The following is a 19,091-nucleotide window of genomic DNA, read 5'->3' on the forward strand; positions in this document are numbered from 1 at the left end:
TTCTGTGTCTCTGCCTCTCAATTTTTTAAAAAATTAGGGTAACTTTAAGTTATCTGAAAATCTCTAGCAAGTACACACAGCTTCTCACACAAATACAGAGATCAGGGACCCAAGACTACAGAATAAAGCCTAAAGGAAGACAATAGAGAAGGCCTATAAAGAAGGCACTATGACCTGGCAAGGAAGGCTCCGTGTCTTCTTATGTATATGTTTTAATCTGTTACTCTCAAGGGACAAGTTGGCATTTGCTGGTCTGTGTGTACAGAGAAGGTGTGCAGTTGATATTAGCCTAAGCTTGTGCAGAACTACCCTTCGTAGTGAGCATCTTGTCAAAGGTGCTGGGCAGCAGAGACACTGGCCACTGGGCTTGATTGTCCTCTCACCACCCACCACGGAACTGAACCACTTCAACACACGTACTGATTTCTAACTTTTCCTTCAGAAGGTATACTCTAATGTGGCACACAAATTCAAGAGAAAACACTTTAAATTCACAAATAAGTTTTAAAATTACCAAAACTACCTACTAAGGAGCAGAGCTGCTTACAAATTATCAAAGTATAGCATTTTAGAATTAATGCCAAGTTTTAATTAGTGAAATAAGGTAACGTATACTCAAAGTGTAAGCTTTTATAGCAAGTTCAGTTGATTGACCCATTAGGTCAATGATTTCCACTCTTATTTCAGATTCATTTGGCAATTCAGTGAAACAAGTTTCTATTTTCACATGCTCTCGTCTTCCTGATGTACAAAAAACAAATGATTAAGTATTATGTGCCTTCAGAGAGCATGAGTCATTCATTCCAAGATCAGAGTGAGGGCACTCCCGCAGCCCAGGAGCAAGCCTGGGTTGGCTGAACTGATGAAACAGAGGCAGTTTCACCTGTATCTTTAAAAAAAAAAAAGTGCCAGGGTTTGCACAAATCATCAGAACCAAGTTTCATTTCCTGCTAAAGACAAAGGATATTAGCGCTCTGAAAAGACAACCACCAACGCCAAAGTCAAACAGATGAGAAAAACAGCTTTAGAATAAGGAACTAAAATCTCCAGTTGTTACCTCATTTGTGCTTTAATTCTTAGAAGTTAATCAGGACAGGGAAATGAGCTAAGGAATTATTTGATTCAGGTGCCATCTTATAAATGCAAAGTTTGATACACATTTCCTTGAACTCTCTAATGGTAATTACTTCAGCAGGCAGCAAGCTAACGGTGACCTCCCAGTGTGAAATCTGACTCTGACTGTGGATCCTGGCTGCTCCTTATCAACAGCTATGAGCTCTATAGAATGCTGATGCCTAGGCTCCACCTCTCAGACACTGACCTGGTTGGTCAGAGTGGGGCCCTGGCACAGGTATGCTGTCAATCTCCCCTGGGACTAATGTACAGCCACACAGAGAATTGCTGGATTAACTGACTACAGGGCACTGGGGGGAACCTGTATTAGCTTAGTTGTATCCTATCAGATTCAAAGATGATGCCTGTGCCATGTACAACTTTAAACTCCTCCATGTAGTGAAGTATCACAAATTGCATAAAGATTTCATAATACAATGAGTTGGCATAAAAGCTGATCTAAGCTAGCAGAAGGAAATTCACTTCGAAATACAGCCTCAAGAGTTCCTAAAAGATAAGAGATACCATCCAGAAAAGGGACCTAAGAATTTCCAGATCTTCCTTTAAAATTAGGATCGGCCAGCGCCGCGGCTCAATAGGCTAATCCTCCACCTAGCGGTGCCGGCACACTGGGTTCTAGTCCCGGTCGGGGCGCCGGATTCTGTCCCGGTTGCTCCTCTTCCAGTCCAGCTCTCTGCTGTGGTCCAGGAAGGCAGTGGAGGATGGCCCAAGTGCTTGGGCCCTGCACCCCATGGGAGACCAAGATAAGCACCTGGCTCCTGCCTTCAGATCAGCGCGGTACGCCAGCCGCAGCGCGCCAGCCGTGGCGGCCACTGGAGGGTGAACCAAAGGCAAAGGAAGACCTTTCTCTCTGTCTCTCTCTCTCTCACTGTCCACTCTGCCTGTAAAAAAAAAAAAAAAAAAAAAAAAAAGAGCAAGGATCTACTTTCTGGAAGAGGTGTCCTCTTAAAAAAAAAAAAAAAACAATTAGGATCTAGTTATACTGCAACAAGACAATGACAAAGGTTTGACCGACATCATGAAGAAACTAGAAAATGTTTCTTAAATTCTACAATATCCAAACACAAAATTGTCATGATTCTCTACAAAGAATACAGTCTTGTCCCATCTCAAGAAAGACACCCAAAGCAAAAGAATATCATGAAAGATTAAAATGAGGACTTTTCAGTCTGGAAGACCTGATGGAAATCTGTAAAATTTTGAAAGCTATGGGCTTACACATAATATAATATATTCACAATACAGTATAGGAGACACACATGTTTGAAAGTCATAGTTTGGAACAAAGTACACTTAAGTTACAACCTTCCATAGTCATTACCTTAAAAACTTCAAATTATAACCACTTGCAATGAGCATCAGATGAATTATTGGATAATACATTCATAAAACAGCACACAAGAAATGGCGATGTGTTGGGATATACCTCACCTACTGCTCTCCCCAAAACTGTCTGGATATCACTTTCAGAAACAGTATTCTGAGAATGGAGTCAAAGCACAGATGAGCTAAGAATTGGTATCTTCCTTTCCTCATTTCGGAGCTATTAACAGAGATGCATAAAATTAGCACTCCCATCATTAAGTAGATGTGACCTTTCTCACAGCTGGTGTTTAAATAATTTCTTGGCTTTTCCTGAAAACTGCCCTCTCCCATGGAGGAGCGCGAACACAGTCATTCTGCCAACCACACTTGCAAAAAGCTGTACCTTCAGTCCACCACCGGTGCAGGATTTGCCATCTTACTTGGACTCAATGAAGAGCTGCTTCCGGATCAAACACGGGCAGCAGCACACTGTCCTGGCACAGTGGGAGGAAGGGAAAAAGCTGTACCACTTCTGAATTTTTGCCAGTTAACACACTATTTTTTTTGAGATTTTATTTATTTATTTGAAAGGCAGAGTTACGGAGAAGCAGAAGCAGAGAGAGGTCTTCCATCTGCTGGTTCACTCCCCAGATGGCCGCAATAGCCGCAGCTGTGCTGTTCCGAAGCCAAAAACCTCCTCTGGGTCTCCCACTGATGCGCAGGAACCCAAAGACTTGGGCCATCTTCTACTGCTTTCCTAGGCCATAGCAGAGAGCTGGACTGGAAGCGGAGCAGCTGGGACATGAATTGGCGCCCATATGGGATGCCGGCACTGCAGGTGGTGGCTTTACCTGCTACGCCACAGCACCAGCACCACACCATTTATTCTCATAAACTTTCTGAAGCACCCAATTAATGAAGACATTATACATATGAAGCTTTATTTCTTCTAAGACGCACACAAAAAAAATTCTATCAGTGCATAGTGCCAGCTTCTCCCAGGGCTCTCCACTCTCCTAGCGCAAAAATAACCCCAGAATGTTTACAGCTGCAGGGACTTCATAGTCTAAGAGCGTCTTTCTTTCCCATTTTCTTTATTAGGAAAGAAAACAGATTTTCACCTTCCTGGGGGGTAACAAAATACTGAGATCTCGACCCTCAAGACCCAACTCAAATCCCACACAGTACTCTGCACCCAACTTGGTATCAGTCACTCTAGAATCCTGTGTCTCCACCACTGGACTACACCTCCAGAGTGGTGGCAGTGTTTAATTAAATTTATTTTTTTACTTTGCTAATGCCTAGCAGGCAGGTCTTCAATAAATACTTGTGTTTTGTGGGTTTTTTGTTTTGTTTTGTTTTGTTTTGTTTTGTTTTTGACAGGCAGAGTGGACAGTGAGAGAGAGAGACAGAGAAAAAGGTTTTCCTTTGCCGTTGGTTCACCCTCCAATGGCCGCCACGGCCGGCACACCGTGCTGATCCAAAGGCAGGAGCCAGGTGCTTTTCCTGGTCTCCCATGGGGTGCAGGGCCCAAGCACTTGGGCCATCCTCCACTGCACTCCCTGGCCACAGCAGAGAGCTGGCCTGGAAGAGGGGCAACCGGGACAGAATCCGGCGCCCCAACCGGGACTAGAACCCAGTGTGCCGGCGCCACAAGGTGGAGGATTAGCCTAGTGAGCTGCAGCGCCGGCCTTCAATAAATACTTGTTAAAGGAATAAAGGACTTATAGAATTTCAGATTCAATGGAAATTGAGAGGACAAAGAAATGTATAAAATACTAATATTATAATAATCTATAATGTACCAAATTAGCTGGGGTTGGGGGCAAGATAGTGCTGCTCCTTGAAGAAAGACAGTGGTTGAGAGGCTCAAAGGGGAGTGAAGGCCACAGCTGCAGGAGACGAACCTTGACGTCCAGAAGTACTGCTGCCCAGAAGGGAGACTAGCAAACCATTGCCGCACTGATCCCCTGGAGAAGGGTGCTACCTTAAGCCAGAATTAGGGAAAAGAATTTCTAAGTGTAATAAATAGGAAGTTCAATGGTATTGTAGGGGCCAGTGCTGTGGCACAGTGGGGAAGGCCGCCACCTGCAGCACTGGCATCCCATATGGGCGCCAGTTCAAATTCTAGATGTTCCACTTCAAATCCAGCTCCCTGCTAATGCACCTGGGAAAACAGCAGAAAACGGCCCAGTGCTTGAGTCCCCGTATTCAACGTGGGAGACCCAGAAGAAGCTCCTGGCTTTGGATCTGCCCAGCTCCAGTCACTGTGGCCATCAGGGAGCAAACCAGCCGATGGAAGGCCTCTCTCCCCTCCCCGCCACCTCTAACTCTGCATTTGAAATAAATAAAAAAATTTTTGTTGACAGGCAGAGTTAGACAGTGAGACAGAGAGACAGAGAGAAAGGTCTTCTTCCGTTGGTTCACCCTCCAAATGGCCGCTATGCCGATCCGAAGCCAGGAGCCAGGCACCTCCTCCCGGTCTCCCACACGGAAGAAATGGTATTGTGAAATATCAGCACTGTACATGCAAACTAGTAAACAGAAAGCATTAGGGAATGTTTAAAATTTCCTAATGTTTCAGTTAAATGTCATAATTGTCTCAAATCATATATATGAAGGTACTTGAAGAAATTCATAGAAAATGGAATTAAAAGATAAGTTGAGGGGCTGGCGCTGTGGTGTAGCAGGTAAAGCCGCTGTCTGCAGTGGCGGCTGTCCCACTCCTGATCCAGCTCTCTGCTATAGCCTGGGAAAGCAGTGGAAGATGGTCCCAGTCCTTGGGCCCCTGCACCACATGGGAGACCCAGAAGAAGCTCCTGGCTCCTGGCTTCGGATCAGCGCAGCTCCAGCTGTTGCGGCCAATTGGAGAGTGAACCAGTGGACAGAAGACCTCTTTTTCTCTGTCTCTCTCAATCTCTGTTAACTCTGCCTTTCCAATAAATCAATCTAAAAAAAAAAGATAAGTTGAGGTGTGCTTTTGGCCTAGCACCGATCCCTTAGGGCAGGTGCATCCCCTATCAGAGTGCCTGGTTTGAGTCCTGGCTCTGCTCCACATTCTAGCTTCCTGCTAAGATGCACCCTGAGAGGCAGCAGTGATGGTTAAGTACTTGGGTCCCTGACACCCACGTGGGAGACCTGGATTGTGTTCCCAGCTCCTAGCTTCAGCCTGCCCCAATCCTGGCTACTGCAGGCATGTGGGGAGTAAGCCAGTGGAGTAGACAGGAGATTTCTGTTTTTCTGTCTCAAACAAAAAAATTTTAAGAGAAATTTATTAGTTTGAAATCCACAGTGTTTCCATAACACACATTTCTCACAAACTTTAAGTTCACTGAACATGGATTTTGAAAATGTTTGGGCCGGCACCGCGGCTCACTAGGCTAATCCTCTGCCTGCGGCGCCAGCACCACGGGTTCTAGTCCCGGTTGGGGCGCCGGATTCTGTCTCGGTTGCTCCTCTTCCAGGCCAGCTCTCTGCTGTGGTAAGGGAGTACAGTGGAGGATGGCCCAAGTGCTTGGGCCCTGCACCCCATGGGAGACCAGGAGAAGCACCTGGCTCCTGGCTTCGGATCGGCGCAGCACGCTGGCCATAGCAGCCATTTGGGGAGTGAACCAACGGAAGGAAGACCTTTCTCTCTGTCTCTCTCTCTCACTGTCTAACTCTGCCTGTCAAAAAGAAAAACGAAAAAAGAAAAGAAAATGTTTGCACCATAATAAATTTATCTTTCATTCCAGTTTCCATGAACTTTTTTTTCTTAGATTTATTTTTTATTTATTGAAAGGCAGATTAAAGAGGAGAGACAGAGAAAGAGGTCTTCCATCCGCTAGTTCACTCCCCAAATACCTGCAACAGTCAGGGCTGTGCCAGCTGGAAGCCAGGAGCCTGCAGCTTCTTCTGGGTCTCCCACGTGGGTGCAGGGCCCAGGCACTCAGGCCATCTTCCACTGCTTCCCCAGGCACGTTAGCAGGGAGCTAGACGGAAGTGGAGCAGCCGGGACTCAAGCTGGTACCCATAGGGGATGCCAGTGTCACAGGTGGAGGCTTAACCTGCTATGCCACAGTGCCAGCCCCTCCATGAACTTTTTTAAAAACCCTTACACAATGATATAGAAGAGACTGTGAGATCTGAAGTTCAGTGAGTTAAAGTGAAATGCTTTTTTTTTAATAGCTAACTTTTTTAAATATTTATTTCCCAGGTGAAAGAAAGTTACAGAGAGAGGTAGAGACAGAGAGAGAGGTCTTCCATTCACTGGTTCACTCCCCAGATGGCCACAATGGCCAGAGCTATGCTGAACCAAAACCAGGAGCTTCTTCCGGGTTTCCCATGCAGGTGCAGGGACCCAAAGACTCAGGCCATCTTCTACTGCTTTCCCAGGCCATAGCAGAGAGCTGGATTGAAGTGGAGCTGCCAGGACACGAACCGGTGCCCAGGGGATGCTGGCACTTCAGGCCAGGGCTTTAACCCACTACACCATAGTGCTGGCCCCAAAGTAAAATGCTGTTTCAAAGTTTGAGATTCATAAGGAAAATAACACACTTTAAAAAAAATCAAACTACATCTCAATCAATGTTACCAAAAAATGGGAGTGGATGATACTCTGTAACTGGAAGAGGTTCTCTTAAGGGTCTCACAGCAACCATCGAATGAGTTATCCTAGGAACATGCAATATAATGAAGATACCACAGTATGTGTTCTAAGTACCGTAACATTAAGTGTTCAGTATTTATCCTCACTTTAAAAATACTTGGGGCAGGTGTTGCAGCACAGCAGGTTAAGCCACCACCTGCAACACTGGGGCCAAAGCCAGCATCCCATAAGAGCGCTGGTTAGAGTCCTGGCTACTCCACTTCCTATTCAGCTCTCTGCTAACACACCTGGGAATACAGCGGAAGACAGCCCTAGTGATTGGGCCCAGCCACTCCTGTGGAAGACCTGGATGGAGTCCCAGGTTCTTGGCTTAGGCCTTGGCCAGCCCCTGCCATTGAGGCCATTTAAGGAATGAACCAGCTGATGGGAGCTCTCTGTTTATGTCCCTCTCTAACTCTGTCTTTTAAATAAATAAATCTTTTAAAATAGTATTTATACTTTATTGTTGATGATATATTATCAACAGCCACTGAGAACTTTTAAAATGCATTATTTACGTATTTGATTGAATGCACCGATTCAAATATTCTCAGCTGACACACAACTGTGATTTAGATCAGCTAATGCCAAGTGCTTGCTAGAAGATTCGTGACACTGCTTTACCTCTCAGGCTTGTGTCTGCAAGGCTACACCCTTATTTACTATGAGAGAGACTCAGTATACTCCTATCCCCTGGTTCACTCCCTGAACGCCCAAAACAGCTAGGACTGAGCCAAGCTGAGAAGCCATAACCTGGGAATTCAATCCAGGTCTCTCATACGGGTGGCAGGAACCCAAGAACTTTTTTTTTTTAAAGATTTATTTTATTTACTTGAAAATCAGCATTGCACAGAGAGAGGAGAGGCAGAGAGAGAGGTCTTCCATCTGCTGGTTGACTCCCCAGTTGGCCGCAATGACCAGAGCTGCGCTGATCTGAAGCCAGGAACCAAGAGCCAAGAGCTTCTTCCGGGTCTCCCATACAGTTACAGGGGCCCAAGGACATGGGCCATCTTCTACGGCTTTCCCAGGCCACAGCAGAGAGCCAGATCAGAAGTGGAGCAGCCAGGTCTCGAACCAGCACCCATATGGGATGCTGGCGCTTCAGGCCAGGGCATTAACCCACTGTGCCACAGCACTGGCCCCAAGGAACCCAAGGACTGAAGCCATCACTTGCTGCCTCTCAGGATCTGGGAACTGAACCCAAGCACTCTGATACAGTACCAGCGTATACTAACCAGGGTCTTAACTGTTAGGCCGAATGCTGGCACCACAAGGTTGTATTTTAAAAGGTTATGTTTTAAAATATTTGAACAGGAACATAACAGTTTATAAAAAAAAGATGCAGAGATTGTAACACAGCTTGTAAAGGTCTAACACATTTAAATTCCTATAAAACCATGCCAAAATGATGTTCGACTATGATTCTAAGAATTAGCTGAATCTACAGCAGAAGCTAGTTTAATTTTCCAATCGTCTAATAACTATCTGCAAACATATCCACCTATTCCACCAAAAATCATAAGACCAGTATTAGCAACCTTAGCACAAGGGTCAACCTTAGCACAAGGGGGGGGGGGGATTATAATATATATATATGTATATATATATATATATGTCACATTTATTTTCATTCATAAAGAACAGATTTATCCAATGCCATGGGCTTAAGAGTTAGATTCTCCCTTTATTGAATACTCTGACAATGAGAAACATAGCACAGCTTTTTAGGTGGCAGAAGAGGCCCTGTAGTCAAGTCTCTTGTTCTTATAGTGTCTATTTAATCCTTCTGACAATGCTTTCACTGCTGAAACTACACAGGGCAGACCAGGGACTGGATTTAATTCATTTAACACAACTCTAACAGATGACCTGCTGAGGACCAGGGCGGGTGCTTCAGACTTGGGGATGAGCCCTCCTCCTTCTCCATGCCAGGGCTGTGGTGAGCTGGGCAAGTGGGATGTGGGGAACCATACTGCTGGACAGCCCAGAGCAGCCCTATCACAAGGGCTCACAAAAGACCACACTGCTAGGGCTGGCAGTGTGGTCCAGTGGGTAAAGCTACCACCAGTAGAGCCTGCATCCCATATGGGCGCCGGTTCAAGTCCGGCTGCCTCTGCCTCTGCCTCTGCCTCTCTCTCTCCCTCTCTGCCTCTCCTCCTCCCTCTGTGTAACTCTTTCAAATAAATAAATAAATCTTAAAAAAAAAAAAAAAAAAAAGATCACACTGCCACACACTTTTGTTTCTGGTGCTTGTAAGCTCTATTTCGCCAGGTAGAAAGCATCTCTCTGAATCCAGCCTGTGGCAAATCCAAAGGCTGTGCTGAGGACAAGTGTCTAAAACCAGAGCCCCCACCCCCCATTTTTTGAATGTAATTAATTGCCCTTAAGGTTCTTTCTCCTCTGTTCTACCTCTGCTTTGTATGCTCTGAACGGTTCCTCCTGAAACTGGATAGAGGACTCCTGCAAAGCTGGACTGAGAAGGGCTTCAGGTTGCTCATCACTGGAGGAAAATGTTCCCTCTGAGTACATATCAGCGTTTCTGTGCAAAGATCTACCCTAGATCTACTCGCTTTCCAAACTGCACATGCTCCAAAAACTTCAGACGAGAAACCTGATAAACTGACCTTAGCTGGAAAAACCCTAGTCAATCTATTACGTAACAACATTCTCTGTAACTGTACAAAGTAATTTTGTAAGAAAGGAGTCGTGGCAGGCACTGGGTCAAGAACAAGCTAGTGATCCCACGATCAGCCTTTTCATTCTATAGAGGGCCTTCCTCAGTGTGCTTGCTTTGACATTTCAGAGGCTTTCTATTCTCTATGTAGGCCACACTACAATGATCATGACAGCTCAAGATGTACTTCAACTACTGCCCACAAAAATATAAATCCTGGGGCTGTCATTGTGCACAGTGGGTTAAGCTGCCGCCTGTGATGTTGACATCCCATATGAGTGCTGGCTAGAATCCCACCTGCTCCACATCTGAGCCAGCTCCCCACTAATGCACCTGGAAAATCAATAGATGGCCCCAGTGGGCCTGTCACTCACATGGGAGACCTGGATTGAGTTCCAGGCTCCTGGCTTCAACATGGACTAGCCCCAGCCATTGCAGACATCTGGGGAGTGAACCATCAGATGGAAGATCTGTCTCTCTCTAACTCTGCCTTTAAAATATATATCTGCATCCATCCTAGAGGGTCAGCATTGTTGCACAGTGGGTTAAGCCACCACTTGCTACGCTGGCACCCCACATCATCAGAGTGCTGGTTTGAGTTCTGGCTCCCTGCTAATGCTCCTCGGAAGACAGTGAATGATGGCCAAAGTACTTGAGCCCGTACCACCCACCTGGAAGTCCCTCGTGTAGTTTCTGGCTTCAGTCTGGCCCAGCCCTGGCCGTTGGGACTACTTGGGGTATGAAAAACTGGATGGAGTTATCTCTCCCTTTTTAAAGATTTATTTATTTGAAAGAGTGGCAGAGAGGCAGAGAGATAGGTCTTCCATCTGCTGGTTCACTTCCCAGATGGCTGCAATGGCCGGAGCTGTGCCAATCCGAAGCCAGGAGCTTCCTCTGGGTCTCCCACATGGGTGCAGAAGCCCAAGGACTTGAGCCATCTTCTGCTTTCCTAGGCCACAGCAGAGAGCTGGATCAGAAGTGGAGCAGCCAGGACTCAAACAGGCACCCATATGGGATGCCAGCACTGCTGGCAGTGGGTTTACTCACTATGCCACATCGTCGGCCCTTCCTTCTTTCTTTGTCACTCTGCCTTTCAAATAAATAAATAAATATTAAAAAGAGACTGAGACCAGCATTGTGGCAGAGGTTAAGCAGCAGCCTGCAACACCAGCATCCCTTATGAGTGCCTGTCTGTGTCTTGGCTGCTCTGCTTCTAATCTAACTACCTGCTAATGTGCCCAGGAAAGCAGCAGAAGATGGCCTGAGTACTTAGGCCCCTGCAACCCACATAGGGTTGCATAGGAGACCCTGATAAAGTTCCAGGCTCTTGGTTCCAGCCTGGGCCAGCGCCAGACATTGGAGAATGAACAGCAGATGGAAGCTCTCACTCCCTCACCATCTTTCAAATAAATAAATAAATAAATCTTTAAAAAATAAAAATACTGGGGCTGGCACTGTGGTGTAGCGGTTAAAGTGCTGCCTGCAGTGCCAGCACCCCATATGGACGCCAGTTCGGGTCCAGACTGCTCCACTTCTGATCTAGCTCTCTGCTAATGGCCTGGGAAAGCACTAGAAGATGGCCAAAGTTCTTGGGCCCCTTCACCCGTGTGGGAGATCCAGAAGAAGCTCCTGGCTTTGGATTGGCACAGCTCCGGCCTTTGCAGCCAGTTGGGGAGTTGGGGAGTGAACCAGAAGATGGAAGACCTCTCCCGCCCTCCCTCCCTCCCTCCCTCCCTCTCTTCTCCTCTCTCTCTCTCTCTGCCTCTAACTCTGCCTTTCAAATGAATAAATAAATCTTAAAAAAAATACATGTTTGTCAATATAGAGAAAAATTTGGTTTTGGAGCCTTATACTGAGTTAGAAGCCTGGCTACCAACCTCCACCCTGCAGGCCTATTTTTTTTTTTTTTTTTAAGATTTGTTTATTTTAAAAGCAGAGTGGGACAGAGAGTGGGGGGACAAAGAGATGGGGGAGGGAGAGAGAGAGAGAGAATATCTTCCATCTGCCGGTTCACTTCCCATATAGCTGCAACAGCCGCGTCTGGGCCAGGTCAAAGCCAGGAGCCAGAACTCCATCTGGGTCTCCCATAAGGGCAGCAGGGGCTCAAGCACTTGGGTGATCTTTCACTGTCTTCCCAGGTACATTAGCAGGACACTGGACCAGAAGCAGAGTAGCCAGGACTCAAACTGCCACTCCAAAACAAGCAGCAGCTTAACCTACTGTGCCCAAACACCAGCCCCCTGCCTACCCCTCTTAATCTGAGAACTTGCCAAATTACTTCTCTGTGCCCAAGTTTCCTCATCTGTAAAATGAGGGTGGAAATGAAATATTACATATAAAGGGCTAAGAATAATGTCTAGTTCAGAAATTTGTCCAAATAAAAGTTGTTATTATTAGGTACTATTCATCTCAGCTTGTTATATGGAGTTGCAGACAATTAAATATGCATAAAAACTTCCCTGGAATTTTTTTGGTAAAGACTTATATTTGCAAGGTAGAGTTAGAAGAAGGGGGGGGGGGTCTTCTATTCACTGGTTTATTTCCCAAATGGCTGCAACAGCTGAGCTGGCCGATCCATAGCCAGGAGCTTCTTCCATGTTTTCCATGTGGGTGCAGGGGCTCAAGTACTTGAGCCATTCTCTGCTGCTTTCCCAGGCACATTAGCAGGGAGCTGGGTCAGAAGTGGAGTAGCCAGGACTTGAACGGGTGCCCATACGGGATGCCAGTGCCTTTACTCACTATGCCACAGCACCAGCCCCACCCGAGCTTTATAGCCTCTTTATAGCCTGATTCCAGAAACTGTTAGTCACCTTATGAATATCCTATTTTTTTTTCTTTTTTTTTTTTTTAGCCAAAGGTAGGTGGGGGAAAACCTTTAGAAAAGTTAGTCTTTTCTGTTTTAAAACAGAAAATATGGGGGCCAGCGCCGTGGCTCACTTGGTTAATCCTTCGCCTGTGGCACCAGCATCCCATATGGGTGCCGGGTTCTAGTCCCAGCTGCTCCTCTTCCAGTCCAGCTCTCTGCTGTGGCCCAGAAGGGCAGTGGAGGATGGCCTAAGGGCTTGGGGCCCTGCACCCAAATGGGAGACCAGGAAAAAGCTCCTGGCTTCGGATTGGTGCAGCACCAGCCGTGGCGGCCATTTGGGGAGTGAACCAACGGAAGGAAGACCTTTCTGTCTCTCTCTCTCACTGTCTATAACTGTCAAATAGTAAAAAAAAAAAAAAGCGGGGAAAATACTTAAAAAAAAAACAGAAAACAAATGCACATGCATCTAACACATCAAAGTATACAAAGAAATAAATGGACAGACCTGTTCAATCTGCCTGCTAGCCTGGTAATACAAAGGGTCAGGCAGAAAGGAGCACAGAGGGCCAGCACTGTGGCACTTGAGGTTAAGCTGCCCCTGTGGTGCTAGCACCCACCAGGGCACTGGTTTGAGTCAGGCTGCTGATTCTGATCCAGCTTCTATGCTAACACACTGGGAAAGCAGAAGATGAAGGTTCAAGCACGTGGGCCCTGCCACTCATGTGGGGACCTGGATGGAGGTCCTGGCTCTTGGCTTCAGCCTGGCCCAGCCCTGGATGTTACAGCCATTTGGGGAATGACCCAATGGACGGAAGAGCTACCCTTCCTTCCATCCTCCTTCCTTCCTTCCATTGCTCTACCTTTCAAATAAACAAATAACTTTTTTTAAAAAAAGTAGCATGCGATATAATACTGGTAAACCATTTTAAAGAAACTGAAGACAAAAGACACTAGGAACAGGTCATCAAAGAAGAAGGTACCTTTCTCTGAAGGGAGGAGAGAACTTCCACTCTGACTACGACCTTGTCTAAATATGATCAGAGTCGGTGAACTCAAAAGGCTTCCATAGCCTTGGCAACTCATGACAAGAGCCGAAGGTGATTACTGATGCCATAAACAAGAGTGTCAATTTGTTAAGTCAACAACAGGAGTCACTGTGCACTTACTCCTTATGTAGGATCTCTGTCTTTAATGTGCTGTACATTGTGATTTAAAGCTATAACTAGTACTCAAACAGTATTTTTCACTTTGTGTTTCTATATGGGTGCAAACTGTTGAAATCTTTACTTAATATATGCTAAATTGATCTTCTGTATATAAAGAGAATTGAAAATGATTCTTGATGTGAATGGAAGGGGAGAGGGAGCAGGAAAGAGGAGGGTTGCAGGTGGGAGGGAAGTTATGGGGGGGAAGCCATTGTAATCCATAAGCTGTACTTTGGAAATTTATATTCATTAAATAAAAGTTTAAAAAAAAGACACTAGGAAATGAGTTACTCAACAATAACAAAAATGGTTAAATTTTTAAAAATACATTTAATAATTTCTAAAAGGCCCAACTAGTTTTGTCATGATAATCTGTGAATTTTTAGCAAATGCAATTTTTTAAAGATAAATATTTTAAAATCTTAAAAGTAAATTCCAAATGAAACAAACTCTAAGGAAACTGAATACAGTTTCATAAAATACAATTCCTAGGCCAGCGCCATGGCTCACTAGGCTAATCTTCTGCCTGCGGCACCGGCACCCTGGGTTCTAGTCCCGGTTGGGACGCCGGATTCTATCCCGGTTGCTCCTCTTCCAGTCCAGCTCTCTGCTGTGGCCCGGGAAGGCAGTGGAGGATGGCCCAGGTCCTTGGACCCTGCACCTGCATGGTAGACCAGGAAGAAGTACCTGGCTCCTGGCTGTGGATCGGCACAGCGCTCTGGCCGTAGTGGCCATTTGGGGAGTGAAACAAAGGAAGGAAGACCTGTCTCTCTCTAACTCTGCCTGTCCAAAAAAAAAAAAAAAAAAAAAAAAAAAATACAATTCCTTAAAAAAGAGAGTCCACATGGTTTTCAATTCCATACTATCATTCTCCTTCAAAAAAGTTGACTTCCTGTGCCATAGTAAAAATAATTTCATTACCAAAAATCAACTCTAAGAACAGGAAAACATTTTTGTTTCCGTGAGTTTTAACAGATAGCTAGTATCTGCTCTAACAATAAAAATGTGAAACTGGTATTCATCACCCAGAGTATCACCTTGCTATATATAGTTCAGATGCTCATGAATGTTATGTGTATGACAGATGCTCTGAGATCTTTTCATGGTCACTCATCTCAGAATAGAATGAGCGACACACAGCACTAAATTATATAACACTGTCACATCAGACACAGCCACAAGGACTAGTGGAAGCAATTTTAAGTCTGAAGAGATAAGACCATGTCACCATTCCCCAAAAGTAGATTGTATTATATTCCCTTTACATCTTTAAATTACAATTTATTCTCAGATATTAAACTCTACTCTCAGATTACTTAATGTTTACATGATGTTTTATCATTTTCCTTGACAGAAAATAAAGCAACCTAAATATTTTTTCTTCTGTTGCTCATATCCTGCAACAGACATAAGCATCTATCAAAAAGCAGTGCTTAAAGATGGTGATATCCTTACGAAAAAATGGAAATACCAGAAAAATAACCATACTGAGTTGTTTAGCTAGAAAAATTTAAACAATGTTACAGAATAATGAACATTATCATAAATATTTTTAAAAAGCTGCTGCTCCATCAGATAGAAGAGAATCTAAGTGGATACGCACCCTTCCTCATATTCTCAACTGAACATTTTTTCCACCCCAATTAAAAGATACTCAAGGGGCCAGCATTATGACGTAGTGAGTAAAGCTGCCGCCTGCGACACTGGCATCCCATATGGGTGCTGATTCGAGTCCCGGCTGTTCCACTCCTGATCCAGCTCCCTGATAACGTGCTTGGGAAAGCAGTGGAAGATGGCCCAGGTGCTTGGGTCCCTGCAACCATGTGGGAGACCTGGAAGAAGTGGAAGAAGCTCCTGGCTTCGGACGGTCCACCTCCGGCCATTGCAGCCGTCTGCAGAACGAACTAGCAGATGGAAGATTTTCTCTCTCTCTTTCTCTAACTCTGCCTTTCAAATAAATTTAAAAAAAAGATATTCAAAACAGGGCTTAAAATGAGTAATGAGCACAAGATAACATCTATATTTTTGAGGTAATGACATTAGTGAAGAAAACTTGGACTTAATTCAGTTCAACTCAATTGAAAATGCCTGTTGCAGCCTGAGCCCTCTAACGCTGAGTAAAGGCCTTGCCTTGGGGACTACCATCCGCTGGATAAGTCAGCAAACCATCATTATATGACGCAGTAAGGGCTACCTTCCATGCATGTACAAAGTACCTGGAAACGCAAGAATGGTGGCTAATAATTCTGCCCCAGGTTGAGACAGGATGGAAGTGGCATCTGAGCTGGGTCTTGCAGAATGAAGGAGGCAAGGAAAAGGGGTGACAGGAACAAATATTCCAGAAATGACAAAACATGCATTTTAACCTGAAATATGAACTCACTGAGTCTTCCGGCATTTCTGGGAAGAAAACTCCTGTTTCAGGTTGTTCAATAAACACAAATGCACAAATGACAATGCCCACAAGCTTTCTGGGTCTCATAATCCCGCCTTTGGAAAGCAAAGGGCCTTGTCAGTGATCTCCCCAGCTGAATAACCAATAGGAAAGAATGAAAGACTTGAAATGCTGCCACTACAAACAACAGCAAAACTGGTCATAAGTACAGGGGAAAAGTCCAATCAATTGGGGAATTTTAAATGATCCCATATATAGAAAAATATCTGAAAAGTACTTATTCAATTAAAATGCCATCATTATATAGCCATATTTAGAAATGATCTTGAATTGGAACAGGATAAACTATTTGGTAAAGTCAAGTGCATGACTCTATTCACTGGCTCTAGGTAAACACCTGCAGATAAAGACTGGCTGTTACTTCTAAAACATAATGGCCTTTTCCTTCCTGCACATTTTTGGTCTACTTTAGTCTGTGGCTGGCTATATCCTAAGACGTAAGATAAACTTAACTGCAAAGGCTACAGCCATTTCATTCAGCAAAGTAATTTTAAATATATCTTCTGATATAGACTTCGGATGAATAAACAGTAATCCAAACCACACAGCTTAATCCAGAATCTGGCCCAGGTTACCCTCTACAGTCAAGGAAACCGGGGTGTGTAGAAGTTTGTTCTGTCAGATGAGCTGAAAATGATCCCAAGTTCCATTCACCTCTAATAATCCAAGCACTTAGAATCCAAGGGTTTGGAACTTTCAACGGCCTGGGAATCTTGCAATCCCCTTTATCTCAGGCTGCAGCAACTTACCCAAACTTTGGGGAGCTCAGAAAATGAGGTGGAGTAGGCACACAAGTGGTGAAATCAGGAAAAACAAGAGAGTAACAGGAGCCTGATTAAAACTGACCTATCTACAACTCCTGTCCCAGGATCATTAAGAACCTCATCTGGTGCAGTAGTTTCTCCTCCATTCTGAAAAGAGGAAATAAAACTAAAGAACAAGAAAATACAGCCATAATCCAGGGAAAAAACTAATAAGCCCTCCTATATCAGTCAGCCAAGCAGACAGCAGGCCTGAGAATGGTGGGGCCTGCCACAGAGGGCTCTAGAGGCTGGGAAACGGCCCCATCTCAGCATCCGAGCTCTCCTCTCTGTGGCCCCTCACCTGAAAACGGGGACCCCACCACCTGCTCTGTGAGGCTGTGTGGGCCTGGGAGCCACACACTGAAGGGCCAGCCGTTGGCAAACGCGGGGAAAGCTCGCAGGAACTTTTCTCTGGACTGCATACAAGAATCCCAAGAAAACACTGAACGCTCTGGGCTGTCTTGAAAGAACCCGCACAGCGGAGTGCCCGGGTTCAAGTCCCCGAGGGGATTCCAGCTCCCTGTTGGTGTACACCCTGGGGGGCAGGTGCTGGTCCCCCACCCGAGTCCCTGCCGCACAGGTCGGGGACCTGATGAGTTCCGGGCTCTGGCTTTCTTTAGCCCAGGCCCAGCTGTTGCAGGCATTTGGGAAGTGAACCTGCAGATGGGAGATCTCCCTTAATTCTCTCTGCCCTTCAAATAAATGAAAGTAAATAATTTGTTTTTTAAAAATAAGAAGTCTCTTATCTCACTAAATACACACACACACACACACACACACACACACACACACCCCTGAGTGACCAGGAAGAGATTTCCAAGTTCAAAGAAGGAATTCGGCTCTCTGGGGCAGGGGCTGCTGTGTAGCCCACGGCGGCAGGCACATTTTCCCACAGCAAACCACCTGCTGTAGACCCCCCAAACACAGGCCCCCCACGCTGTTCGCACAAAAATGCTGATTTCAAAACCACATCACAGCTCAGTGGTAAGTACATCAAAGGCAGGTGCTCTAAGCACAGCGCCTGCGGGGGACCACGCCGAAGTCACACCCTCCATTAATGATGGGCCGAGGCGTTATCAAGGGGCCCCGAGCGCCAGCCGGGCACGTCCCGAGACCACTCGGCCGAGCCGGCGCGATCGCTGCGGAGCCGAATTCGAACCCGGCGCTCCCTGCGAAGGGCAGGTGCGGAGCCACGCCTGGGTGAGGGAGGCCTGGAGCGCCAGGCACACCGCGCTGGAACTTTCTGGTCGAGGCGGACCCCCGCGGTCCGCGAGCCCGACCCTGGACTCGGGGAGGGGCAGGGCTCGGGACAGGCCGCGGCGACCCCGTCAGGAAATAATGACAGCGCCCCGCGCGCTCGCAGCCCGGCCGCCCCGCCCGGCCAGGCCGGCGGGCGGCTCCCGCCGAGGGGCCAGGGGCCCGGCCGCGCCCCCTCCGTTCCCCTCGGCGCCCCCAGCCCGCGCCCCAGCCTCACCAGGTCGGAGCTGGAGGCCGCCGTCCCGGCGGCTGCACCACAGCGCGCGCTCGCCCTGCTGCAGGATGTAGTGGTCCTTGGCTTGGAAGAGCTCCATTGCCGGCTCCGCGCGCCGAGAGAGGCGGGGGAGCCCGGGCCGGCCTCGTCAGCCGCGGACGCCGGAGCCCGCGCCTCAGGGAGGGACCCGAGCCGGACAGCGCCCGGGAGGCGGAGGGAGCGCCCGGGGAGCCCGACCCGCGAGAGGAGAACGCGCCCGGGCGGCAGAGGCGGCGGCGGCGGCCGAGGAGGCCTCTCCCCCAGCTCCTCCCCTTCCCCGACCGCTGGCTCCACCTCCTCCCCTGACTCCTCCCCTTCCCCGCCCCTTCTCCGGCTCCGCCCCGGACCCGCCGCTCCGCTCTCCGCCGCGGCTCCTCCCCCCAGCCGCCAGCCCCACCCCCTCCTCTGGCTCCTCCTCCGGCCCCACCCCCTGCGCGCTTCTTCCCGCCGCCTTCCTGCCCGGTCGGCTCTCCGCCTCCTCAGCCTTCTCCCGGACTTTGTCCCCTCACGCCGGGACCGGCCGCTCTTCCCCAAGCCCCTCCCACGCCCAGGCCGCCTTCCCGCCCTGGGCG

At 47.1% G+C, this 19,091-nt stretch overlaps 1 protein-coding gene across 1 annotated transcript in view; it reads right to left on the minus strand.

The window, feature by feature from the left end:
• Window positions 1-18,787, minus strand: part of INPP5F (inositol polyphosphate-5-phosphatase F) — a 108,844-nt gene extending 90,057 nt beyond the window's left edge. The window contains exon 1 of the mRNA XM_051823686.2: window positions 18,484-18,787. Coding sequence (XP_051679646.2) covers window positions 18,484-18,580 — 97 coding nt within the window. The 5' untranslated portion in view covers window positions 18,581-18,787. The remainder of the gene's footprint in view (window positions 1-18,483) is intronic.
• Between the last annotated feature and the right edge of the window lie 304 nt (window positions 18,788-19,091).

Source organism: Oryctolagus cuniculus, chromosome 15, assembly GCF_964237555.1.
Source record: "Oryctolagus cuniculus chromosome 15, mOryCun1.1, whole genome shotgun sequence".
Classification (NCBI taxonomy): domain Eukaryota; kingdom Metazoa; phylum Chordata; class Mammalia; order Lagomorpha; family Leporidae; genus Oryctolagus; species Oryctolagus cuniculus.